Consider the following 12,258-nt stretch of genomic DNA (forward strand, 5'->3'; position numbering starts at 1 on the left):
TACATTGTATTACTTTATAAAAATATATTCTGCTACTTATGTTGGAGGGAACAAGCTTAAACAAGCATACTTGGCATTTAGAAAGACATTCTTAGTTTGGTCTGACCCGTGAGAAAATTCTGTCTCCTGAAATAACGCATGGTAATACCCCTAGACAATGAGTCTATGAAACAGAAGTAGAGCTGTCAGTCACACTGTCTCTGCTGGAAAAGACAGAGTAAGTGCCTTAAAGGTAAAGCTTGAGACATTGTTTTTACATCAAGTTTCTGGGATGCTGGTTCAGAAAAAGGAAAGACAAGCATGATGTCCTTAGATCAGCCTTTGCAATGCTGAATACTTGCTAGTTAAAGAAACCTTCAGTACTTTAAGTTAAGCAATGACAGATACCCATATGGGGTATGCCTAATAGTATCCTGACTAAAAGGAAACCAGAAAGTCTTACAATCAAAAGTTTCCTCAACATTCAACAAGAAACTGATGAGTTCCAGATTTGAAGTTCTGGATTCAGTTGTTTAAATTTGGTTGCACGCTTTCAACTATGTGACTGCATTTTGGATGCACAGTTCACTTATTTTGCTTTTACTCATCTTCAAATATCTGCAGGTTTCGTTATTTAGAGGGGGTTTTGTTTGGTTTTGGCTTTTCGTTGGGTTTTGGTTTGGGGGGGGGGGGAGGGTTGGTTTTTTGTTTGTTTTTGTTTTTAAAATCAACCATACTTTTATTCCTCCACAGGACCACTTTAGGTATGAGGCGAAGACATCTGTCCTGTTTCTTGGCACTTAACTTCATGTTATTGACTTGTTTACACTGCCAATGCACATACATAGCTGAGAACCAATTTCTTCCTCTTTCTTGGAAAGTCATTAGTGGCAAAGAGATCATCTTTCCCATGTCACTGACTTGGTTCTTTTTGACAGGTATGAACCCAGCACACACCACTTATTATTCTGACACCACTCTAAGCTAAAAGAAGATAATGCTTTTTGTCACCCCCCCTTGCTTCAGTAACACTGAAAAACATCTCAGTTTCATTCAGATTGTACCAGCCCAGGAATAAGACTTTACATTTAGAAAAAAATAACGGGGGAGGTTCTATTCTGTGCCACACAGTACTCATTTAAACATCACTACAGGGCAAGTTCTCTTCTATGCTTGACCATTACACACTGAATGGAGAAGTTTTTTCCTTTGAGAAAGTCAAAAGCAGCATCAGTCATTACTAACTTTCAGAAACCAGAAAGTGACTCCCATTCCTTACTTTAGGGACAGAATTTTGCTATTTCAGTTGAGAACAACAGCAAAAACCTCAAAGCTTAAGTTATAAAAATCTAGCAATGTTTAGTAAGACTAAATCAAATATTCTAGAATAGTCTGTGGAATCACTCATGGTGAAGCAAGCCAATTTGTTTAACCTGGTGCCTTCAAAAAGTTGTTTGCAGTTTTTAAAATAACTAGGTGCAAAAAAAAAAAAAGCAAACCCAAAAGCAGATGTACTTGATAAAATCTCAATTCTAAGGTAAAAACTGATGCAAATTTTCATGTGAACGGAGCATGCAATATTAACTCTCATCTTGGTATACCACTCTGTGCCCAGAGTCTCTAGTTGTGCTTGCACAACTGATGTGAGCACAGGCCATACTACATGGAAGGGCAATTCTAAAACACAACTGAGAAAATAGGGCTGCTTATTAAGACTGCAATTAAGACTGGATTCAGTTCTTCATCTCTAAAAATTATCTTACCATAATTGAAGCTATTTCCTCAGGGTTGTCACCATCCAAATCAAATTTGAAAGTAACCATTTTCCGATTGTGTGTCTCCAGCTGGCATTCCACTACCCGATCACCTTTATTTGAAACCTAAAGCAAAGAAAACAGTAATTCAAACCAAAAGCATGAGAATAAAAGACTTGTGCTTTAAAGCTCGCAGAGACAACCCAACAGTAATGCTCTAATACAAACACATTCTCTCTTTCCAGTCTAATAAATGGTGCCATGTACAGCATCATTTTGACTGAGGATCTGCCAATTACTCATGCAAGCTCCAACCTCACCTTGTCCTTACTTTTTTCTAAAACTCCTGATGTTCCCTTGTTTCTTTCTAGCTTACCGGTCACATCATTGGCCTAGCTTTACTAGTAAGACTAAATCAAATATTCTAGAATAGTCTGTGGAATCACTCATGGTGAAGCAAGCCAATTTTGCCCTATCTAATGCTCCAAAAAGCTCTTAATAGATGACATTTGGAACACTGACTCCAGAAGAAATACACTGGATAGCTTATGTGCTCAGAAGAGGGAGGGTGGGGGAAACAAGACCACATAAGACACATTCCTCAAAAGAAAAGAAACTTTTGAAGCTCAAAAGAGGCATTTTCACTGCCAAACTGTCACCAAAATAGAAAAATACTCACATTTAGAATTCTCAGTTTTGGCCTAGCAGTCTTCTCATGACGAGAGCGACTGCGGACAGACCTCCGCATATGACGTTTAGTAGTCCTCCCTTCATGTCTTCCACTAGAAGCTGGAACATTCTCGTTGCCATCACTCAATCCTGAAGCAACATCAGAATGTGCACTAAAAAAAAAAGCAAACAACTTTACATTAGTATGCATGCACTCCATAACTGCAACAGTTTACCCTACCAGATGGTATTATTCTCTTCTGGATAGCAGTAGATGCGTGTTAATCATGGAGTAGGGGAAAAGAGTCTTGTCAACACTTCAGGTTGCTTGAATAGCAATTCTAACAGTAATTATGTAGCTACCTATCCCTTGCAAATGGAGTTGTACAAATATCTCCTGAATAGGTTTTCAAGCTATGTGGAGTTTTAGTTCTAATTAAGTGCCAAAAGGACAGAAAAATATCCCTTATGATCCATTTGACATGACAAATTAAAAAAGGGTTAGAATTTAAACCACTATAGACAATCCTATTTACTCCCTCCATACCCTGCTGTAAATCAAAACTTAGTCCAACTCTCAAAAGCCTATTTTCCTTCTAGGAAATTTATTTCCTCACATCCACAAGAACACCCTCAGTGAAAAAAAAAATTCCCCGGAGCAAAGAGAGACACCTGAAGATCACCCAAGGAAGAATAATCTAACACACGAAATTAAAATTCAGTTTGGTGAAAAGAGAACAATGCTTACCTATCCATAGAGGAAGCCAAAGGGGTAGACTGAGCAGGCTGTGTTGCTGGAAGAGTCTCTGAAGGAGCAGTCTGTGAGACTCCCTGAGTACCCTACAGATAGAAACCTACATCAAGAACCCCCCCACAGAACACCGTTCCTTTTCAAGTAACCTGGTAGTCTTCAAGATTTCCTCCCAAATCAGTTGTAAAGCTAAAAGCACTACCTTTTAAGAACTCTGAACAGCTGGCATCTAGAGAGCTCTAATTTACAAGAGATTCTAGGGCAAACTGCAGTGAAGCAAATCATCAATTGGGGAGGGGTGGGGAGAGGAAATCAGCCATCCTTTCTACTGCTATGTGTCACTACAGTTTGCCATGCAGCCAAAGTCTTACTAACAGAATATGCAAAAGGCAAGCCAATGCAGAACACAAAGATAATTCAAATTCTCCCTAACAAGAACAATGCTGCAGGGAATAAGCATAACGACAGATTCTCAAAGGCGATTATCAGTCGCAGTTTGTCTTTGATATGGCAAAAATGTTCTACAGTACTAGCAAGAAGTGAAGTGTTAACAGGTTTTTGCCTGCAGGATGCACACTCACTTCCCAACAGAACAGCCAGTGGCAACAAGGTCCCCACATTGGCATGACATTCTGCTGTAAGAAAAAGGTCATTTGAAATATTAATTTCCAACTGAAAACAAGCATGGAAGGGATTAGTTCCCCACACACATACACTGCTGCATAATTCAAACGCCCTAAATGTATTGTTACATTATATTCAACATATTTACCTCCAAAACTGCCTGCTGTGAGGAGGCAGATGAGGCCTGTTGCGCTAAACTCACTGTAGGCTGGGGCACTTGAACCTGTCCTCCGAGGCTGCCCATGGGAACTAAAACGTTCTGCTCCACATACGGCTGCACAACAGGAGCAAGATAGCCCGGCTGAGCCATTGCATCTGTGGGTAAGGGAGGGGACAGTACGGCAGAAGGAATGCTAACAGAGGCCACAGCAGATGAAGGTGCAACATTCGAGTCGCCTGGGTATTGAGGTGGCAGCCGAGATGGGAAGCCCTGTAACAAAAATGAGGGAGTCAAGTTAGTGAATGTCAGAGCGAATTAGGAAACGACAGTTTAAAAAGTATCAGTTTTAGGGGCATGCTCCAGACTTCTGTACTTGTTCAAGCACTCCCACAGACTATCTTCCCAGAGAAGCAAACTGTTCACTGTTTGGATAGCTTTGGCTATCCAAAGCTCAGCTTGCAAGTCACCAAGCTTGAGCGAGCAAATTCCCACTCAAAATTCCAAGTCTTAGGCAAAACAATCTTCATGTCCCAACTCTTTCAAGTTGCCTATTTGGCTTAATATTTTAAGGCCTGAGACTTGAAATTACTCTGAAGAATTTTAAGGCTGAACAGCTATTGCTTAGATGATGTTATGCAACTGCTGCTGTTTCTTGAGACTAATAGCAAAAATGCTCTTGTGTTCTTCCTGTCCTCTCGTGATTAGCTGACCCAGGAACCAAGGAACATTCCTGCACACTGTTTCTGTTCTACAGCACTCCTCATAATCCCATTGCAGGTATTTCTACATCTATACAATTATTTTTTTTTCTAGAAGAACAATCATATGCTGAGTCACTATTTTTGTCGCCATTCAGATTGCCATTTTTACAGTGACCACACAAAGTAGCTGAAGCAGTCTGTGCCCAACAGTCTAGCATTTCATGACTAGCATCAGGTACTTACACCGCGTTCCAGTTCCATGCCGTCTGACTTATTTCTAGAAAGTCCGTGTCCCCCCTCCCCACCTCCCCTCCCAGGCTTGGCATGAAATAGTGACATTGCTGAATATGCTGCCATTGATTTTCTTTCCAACACACATCTCCCATTTTTAAAATCACAATTTTTTGGACATTTTTTTTTTCCCAAGCTGACAAATCTCTTGGATGTATAGCTGTCCTCTTTCACACAGTCACTGAGCAAAGTCCTGCACTATGATTTTGTCATTTTAGACAAATTCCATTGCCAAATATGAAAAACTCAAAACACCAGGGCGTCCAAGGACTTCTTTTTTTTTCCCCTCCTTAAAACAGTCCTTAGCCACATAACAGAATTCATCTTCGTGGCTTAATGGCTCTCTTATGAGAAGTGAGTTGGCCAGGGCACACAGTTCAGATCTGGTGCCTTAGAGGAACAAGTAAAAATGTGGAGAAGAGCTCTGCTGGCTTGCAACAATACCTGGTAAAGAGCATCTCCAGCAGGAAGTGAAGCTTCAGCAGCTTGTCCAATGCTGACTGGCAATCCCACGGACTGGACAGCCGGCTGCAGGAGCTGCGGGAGAACCTGGCTGGGCAACTGAGCCACCGGCTGCATCAGTGTGGGAAGCTGGCTAGGGACAACTGTTGATCCTACAGGGACAGTGGTTGCCGCAGCAGACGTTGCCAGTGTGAGCAATGGCTGATTCATGCCAGCTGCCATTGAAATGGGCAGTGACTGGAAACCTGGCTGAGCCACTGATACATGAGGAGCTGCTACAGGCAACTGAGAGACTGAGAACTGGGGAACCATGGAAGTTGGCAAGGGCTGTCCCATGGGTAGAAAATGAGAGCCAATGGGGACTGATGGGGCAACTGAAGGCTGAGGGAGAGAAGGTGCTGCAACAGGTAATTGAGGCTCGCCTTGGATGATCGACACTGGTTGGGAAACAGGAAGCTGGGGAGGTAAAGAAAATAGATAGATTTTTTTTTTTTAAAGCAGGGTTGCAGAAAGCAGAATTTTTATGCATTAGTCAAAGAAAGAATTATTCAAGTTACAGCACTCTGTTAAAGTGGGTGGGGAGCACAGTTGGCAGAGTGGCTGGGAAGCTGGCTGGAGTTCCAAAAGGTCCTCACTTTGCAACACTTCCCCTGAAGAATTCAACGGGCTCTTGAAACAGACACCCACAGAGGGTGAAAGAGCAACATTTGAATACCCTGAAGCACTGACTTATGCATAAACAGAACCAAATTCCCCTCAACTCTGTCCCCAGAGCCAAGCCTGCCTTCTTACAGGAAAGAAGTGCAAATCTTTCAACAGATCTGTCAGCTTTGGGTATGGGGACTAAAGCAACGGAGAATGAAAAGCCACTGTGCCAGCATTCAGAGAATGGCAGGGGATATGTCAATTAAAGCCAGCGAACGATGCAACTGGAAAGGCAGTTTAGATGAACAAGCAACAAAACAATTTTAAAAACAAAATAAAGGCTCACATGTTCAAGATAGAGATATGAGCCAAAATGAAGTAATACTCAGTAACAGAAGCTTCTTGACGAGGGAGTAAAGGAGAAGAGCTGAATAAGAAAGATGACAGAGTGGAGAAGGCAGTCCTTATATGGTTCACTGCTTAAATAAGTGAACATGTTTTACACACATAATGGTGCAGAAGATAGACATTGATGGGAAGCAGAGAAATGACAAGTTCCTGAAAATCCATTCATAATATACCATTCATCAATATGCCTCATGATATTTTTGACAATTTAAAAATCTTTGTGCATGGAAGTGCTATCCCTCCCTCAAATTACTCATGACTGCCACATGTGAAAGAAAGGCTTTCAACACATTTTCCAACAAAATTGACAGTTGTAGTACACTACAAATGCTATTATCTAGATGAATGTTTTGGAACCATTAGAAAAGGTGACAAAAGTGAAAAGGAGCAGCATGTTGAATTTGCCAGCTGTGAAGAAGAAAAAAATCTTCTGCTAGAAAGAAGAATTTTGTTTACCTGTGTTCCAGCTGCTGCCTGAGGCATTGGCATAATCTGTGAAGTTTGAGTTTGAGAGACAGTTTGTGTGGCAGTGGCGCCAGCAGAAACTGATGGCTGCTGCAGCTGGTACTGTCCAGGCTGTTGGGAAGAGGCTGGCTGCTGTGCATTCTGTAGTATGGAAAAGAGGCAGAAGCTATTTTTTTCCCCGCACAGAAGTTTTCAAAGCATATCCTACCTAAATTCCACATTTTACTCTCTCATCAGTGACATCAGTGGTTCTTCTGAATATGAGGAGTCAACTAAGCTTAGCAATTACTTATTAGCATTACTAATACAACTCCATTATCAGCACCAAATCTTACAATAGAATTATTTCACCTGTGAAAACAAGAATGAAGATTCTATAAAGGAGAAAAGGCAGTTAAGAGAAGAGGATGTTGCAGAAGATAGTTATTTCCAGTTAGAAGAAATCATGAGAACAAAGTCTGCCTGTCTAGACAGTCTAACTTGCAAATACTGACATGCCTCCCCTTGAATGGGACTCCACTGCAAGCTCAGTGGAAGTTGGGAAAGAGAGACACATGAAAACAAGCATTGACATGATTCTAAAAATAAGTTCTAGAAAGTCAATGAAGTTAATCTCACAGCATGTTAGACTGGGTGAGAACCAAAGGATTCCTTTGCTTTTGTCCAAAACTATGGGCTGCAGCAGGGAGGACAAGAGGCAGTCAGTTGCTCTTAAGGAGACATCAAAATCCCATATTGAAAGTATTTTAGTCCTGGGTTTAGGGACTGTGATCTTACCTGCTGAGTGTGTTGGGTAGGCTGGGATGGCACAGATGTACTGCTTGAGGCTGACTGGCCTTGCACCTGTGTCTGAAGGAGGAAGAAAAAAAAAAGAGAATCAGCTTAAAAGGCCCTATGGTTTCTACAGCAGGCAGTTAAAATTATTTCTGCCTGGAATGATCTGGTTGGGATAGGTTTCTAGCTGTCCTTTTGGCCAACCAGTCCTTTTGGCCAAATTCCACTATGACAACCCGAACAAAGCAGAGCGATCTGGAAAAGTACTGAGCTCCATTTTCAGTCTTCCAAAACAACCAAGACAGAAATTCTTTGCAACCCACATGCCCCTCAACATGAGACAGATCAGCCTACCGGCTTCTTCTTCCATTGATGATGCTTTAAGAGCAGGATGCCATGGTATGATAACTGGAAATACAGGCATTAAGTTTTACCTTTACATGTGTTCTAAACACAGTTAGGTAGGGACATAGAAGGAGGCTAGAAGGAAATAAAACTATCTGTTAAAAAAAAAAATCAAAGATATACAGAATTCTAGACCAATAACAAAGTGCTCAGTACACATACATGTCATGAGTTCCCTTTGAAAGGCATGTCAAAACACAAGCTAGAAATCATTTCCAGACTCAGTACCATTCAAAGGCTACCAAGAATTGGATATTGAAGAATTTGGGGGGCGGGGGGGAGGGTCCATGTTCTAGCTAAGACAGAATTTTTGAATGAATAAGCAATGAAAAAAATGGATGGGTGGCATACAAATGAATGTGGAAGATGTAGAGAAAAATGGAATGGATTTTCATTATAATTTTTGTGACCAACATTTTTTATCAGATCCCAGGATTTTCATTATTATTTTTGTGACCATTATATTTCTTTATCAGATCCTGGGAGACCACTAGACAAAGACCTCCAGATGAGTTCCCTGAGCATGCACCACTTTGGCAAACTGCCTTTCTAAGAAACATATCTGGTGCATATGTATTATCATCAGAAATATCTACAAAAATTCCTTAATGCTGTCATCATTCAGCTTGTAGAAGCTTATTAGGAACACGTTTATTAATATTTCATACTTTTTTAATTATAGAAACTTTAGGGAAAGCAGACTGCCAATGAAAAGTACCATTTTTTTCTTTGCTGTTTTAGAAGCTTGAGGCCCTTATTGGCTAGGATCTACACTTGTGCTGTACACTGCTGTAACATCTGTTCACATTGACTCAAGTTTGTTTCAAATTCTGATCTTTTAATCAATTAGATAAAAGATCCCAGAAATTCTGTAAAATATTCATGATCCATTATCGTGTTTTCCATCCATCAGAAGTCACCTCCTGAAGTTTAACAAAGGTGATTTATGGAGAAACAAACCCCAAGTAATTTTCAAACTTCTTGCATAGCAGCTTCATTCCACAAGTTCTCCTATAGCATAGAAATTACTATCTACTAGACTTCAGATTAAAGCTGTTTCAGCTTTAATAAAACACCTTAACTATCCCATAGAGAAAGCCTTAAATACTTAGTTCTTGGTCTTACCACAAAAAGCAAAGATTCTCCTCCAGTTCCTTCACACAAATCCCAAAGTTGCTAATACTCCCAGTAACTAAAGTGTCAGAGAGCCTCTAATTCCAAGAACAGAAGGAGCAAGAAAGAAGTCTACTTAAAATAAATCCTCTCTTTTCACAGAAAATTATCTTATGAAAAGTTCCAGACTAGAAGTGCAGACACAATGTATACAGACATATGCCTCACAGCCACAGTGTACAAATGCATTACTATCGCAAGTGCAAACACCACATATGCTGGTAAAACATGTGCCTCCAAACTAAGCTTCAGGCCTCAAATTTTGCTTTTTAAAAGGACACCATATTCTAGACTTATAAGGAAACAATACCTATTGTTTGTGCCACTGATTTACAGCTTGCTTAATTTCTTTAATGATCCTACAAGTACATTTCCAAATCCATGTACACATACATAATATAGCTCCTTCCATTCCTCTCTTCCCACTTTCTTCCCCCAAGCCTAGAAAAAGCTCTTGCATCTTGGACAGTCACCAAATTAACCTTGTTGTCTAATGAAACATCATCCACATGGAAGTTCAACTTCAAATAACACATTCTCATTAAATGGCTAAGGAGCAGGGACACAAATACAAAGCAAGTTTTACTATCACTGCTGATTCAAACTGTGAAGAAGATACATTTCATCAAACCCATTGTTTAAAAGCTAGTTTGGTACTCCAGCTACCTCTTGCCAAAAGCACAACTAGTCCCAGGAGGAACACGGACCATTTGTTACCCTTAACACAAAAGCCCTACCGACATTTCAGCCGAAGCTGAACACAGACCAAGTGGTTGCTCATGCCTCATTATTTCATTGCAACCTGGGTAAGTTAGAGAGATCCTAGTACACTACTGACTTGGTGGAAAGACACCCCCATGAATGCTAATACTTAGAACCACATGGAGCAAGTCTAAGAGCAAGGCTCCCCTTTAAGTGCAAGGTATGACTTATAAAAAGTAGAGAAATTCTGGAAGGGTTTGCTCCTGTAACCTGAGGATAGAGTGCAGGTGGTCCTGATGGAAGCGAGGTGGACAAGGCCTGCTGAGTTGAGGCTCCCTGCGGGAAGCAGATGAAGAGCTGCGACTCTTGCAATACCTTCTGAGGCAGCTGAACAATGGGCAATGAGAAGTCTGAACCAAAAGCAGAAGATGACCCCCCTGTAGGGGGAGGAGACTGGAAATCGCCAGTATCAGAGGAAGTCAGCTGTGAGGAATCACTGGAGTATTCCGGGCTTCCTTCCGGCCAGCTCCGCCTGGCAGAGCCCCCTCTGGGACCTGCTACCTCAGGACCAAGATAGTTACACTGCTCCTCTGTCACAGGCTGAAGCCGACCATGCGACCCTATGCCTTGAGTGGATTCCTCTTGACTGGTCTCCATAGAGCCCCGGCGACTTCTGTAGACCCGCTGGGGTAAAACTGCCCCTTCTGCTGGAGCAGAAGTCGGTGTGTGCACATGGAACTCAAAGACACAGCTCGCTCTGCCATCACCACTGTGAGAGAGCACAGCCGGGGCAGAGTGTGGAACAAATACCTGGTGGAACATCATCTGAGCAGGATCTGCACTCAGAGGAGCTGAAACACTGGATAATGGAGAAAGGGGACCCATCCCAGAATCCAGCCTTAGGTTCTGAACATGTCTTGCCAGGTACGTTTGCCCCGATTGAAAGTCGAACACAGAGCTTTGTGGAGGACCACCTTGCCCATGGTTTGACTCTGAGACCTGCTTCAAATGTTGTTCAGTCGCATGAGAATTATAAGCTACTTGATCATACTGCTCCGATACCTGTGATGGATAGTGCATGCCCACCAAATATACAGCTTCTGGATGCATTCTGTAGTGAGCATCCTCTGGAGGTGTTGGTCCAGATCTATAGTCACTGTGTACAGGAGCTGGCTCAAACACGGGATTAACTTGCACATGCAGAGGCTCTCCAGCGACTCTCTGAGCTGCTGTACCCAGCATAACGAATGCCTCTGGTGTCCAATTGGTGGGGCTACCACCAGGTGGAACTAAACTCTGGCCAGTCTTCAGCAATGGCTGGAAGTGGCAAGTTTGGGCTTCCAAAAATGAAGTGCTCTTGCGCCGCTGAGCAACTGCCACCTTCGGCGGGCAGACAGGTGGTGGTGAGAAAGACACCGGCCGTTCATGAACGGTTGGGAAAAATATCTGTGAATCTGGGAACGTTGGTGTTCCCCCACGCGGATGCTGAGGCTGTATTGACATGAACAAGACAAGTAATTCATACATTAAAAGTGAAAGCACATCAACATGCACAGTTCACTAGGCAGTTCTGTGAAGTAACTTTATAGAATGATTACTCAATTCATGGTCAAAAACATACAATACTTAGGAAATTTAGGTGAGTGTAAATACCCATTAAATACATCCATGGCAGGCATAGCTACAAATGGAAACATTTGCTTGTGTTAGAGCTGCTTTTCCAGTCCAGTTCCAGTAATTCACAAAAATAAACCAGTTTTGCTCCTGATGATGGAATGAAATTTATTGTCACGGGCTATCCATTGTGATCAGTTCTTGAAAGTCAATCAAACCCCTGAGGTTACTGCCATATGGAGAATACGAAAATTCAGAACTTGATAGCAGCAACAACGCAGAGCCTCTAGTTTGCATTTAGAAGAGAAAATGGCATTAAATCTTAATATTATCCAACAAAAATCCACAGTGCTAGTGTCCTGTCAGGCATGTGTTCTGTATGCAATCCAGAGAGCTAAAGAGAAACCTTTTACAAGACAAGACTGAATGATTCCAGCCCACAGATGAAAAAAATACATGGCAGAACTGGAGAGCCTTTCAGTTCTGCATGATTTGATAACCTCTTTTGATCCCTTTGATCACTTTTGATCATACCTTTTCACATAGGAAATAAGCGCTCACTGAAACAAACCTAACTCTTGCCTGGACAATAAAACATTCACAGGTTTAGTAACAACAGAGTCCACAGGCAATTCCACTCCATCTGATGTACTACTTCAGATGAGGCTCATCTTAAATAAG

At 41.7% G+C, this 12,258-nt stretch overlaps 1 protein-coding gene across 1 annotated transcript in view; it reads right to left on the bottom strand.

Annotated features, from left to right (window-relative positions):
* Positions 1 to 12,258, bottom strand: part of WNK1 (WNK lysine deficient protein kinase 1) — a gene marked incomplete at its 5' end in the record, with an annotated part of 108,396 nt that overhangs the window by 27,031 nt on the left and 69,107 nt on the right. The window contains 8 exons of the mRNA XM_035898136.1: positions 1,743 to 1,859; positions 2,413 to 2,575; positions 3,151 to 3,242; positions 3,926 to 4,207; positions 5,374 to 5,847; positions 6,901 to 7,050; positions 7,687 to 7,758; positions 10,339 to 11,454. Of these exons, the coding sequence (XP_035754029.1) occupies positions 1,743 to 1,859; positions 2,413 to 2,575; positions 3,151 to 3,242; positions 3,926 to 4,207; positions 5,374 to 5,847; positions 6,901 to 7,050; positions 7,687 to 7,758; positions 10,339 to 11,454 (2,466 nt within the window). The remainder of the gene's footprint in view (positions 1 to 1,742; positions 1,860 to 2,412; positions 2,576 to 3,150; positions 3,243 to 3,925; positions 4,208 to 5,373; positions 5,848 to 6,900; positions 7,051 to 7,686; positions 7,759 to 10,338; positions 11,455 to 12,258) is intronic.

This window comes from Egretta garzetta, unplaced genomic scaffold (assembly GCF_000687185.1).
Source record: "Egretta garzetta isolate BGI_Z169 unplaced genomic scaffold, ASM68718v1 scaffold427, whole genome shotgun sequence".
NCBI lineage: Eukaryota > Metazoa > Chordata > Aves > Pelecaniformes > Ardeidae > Egretta > Egretta garzetta.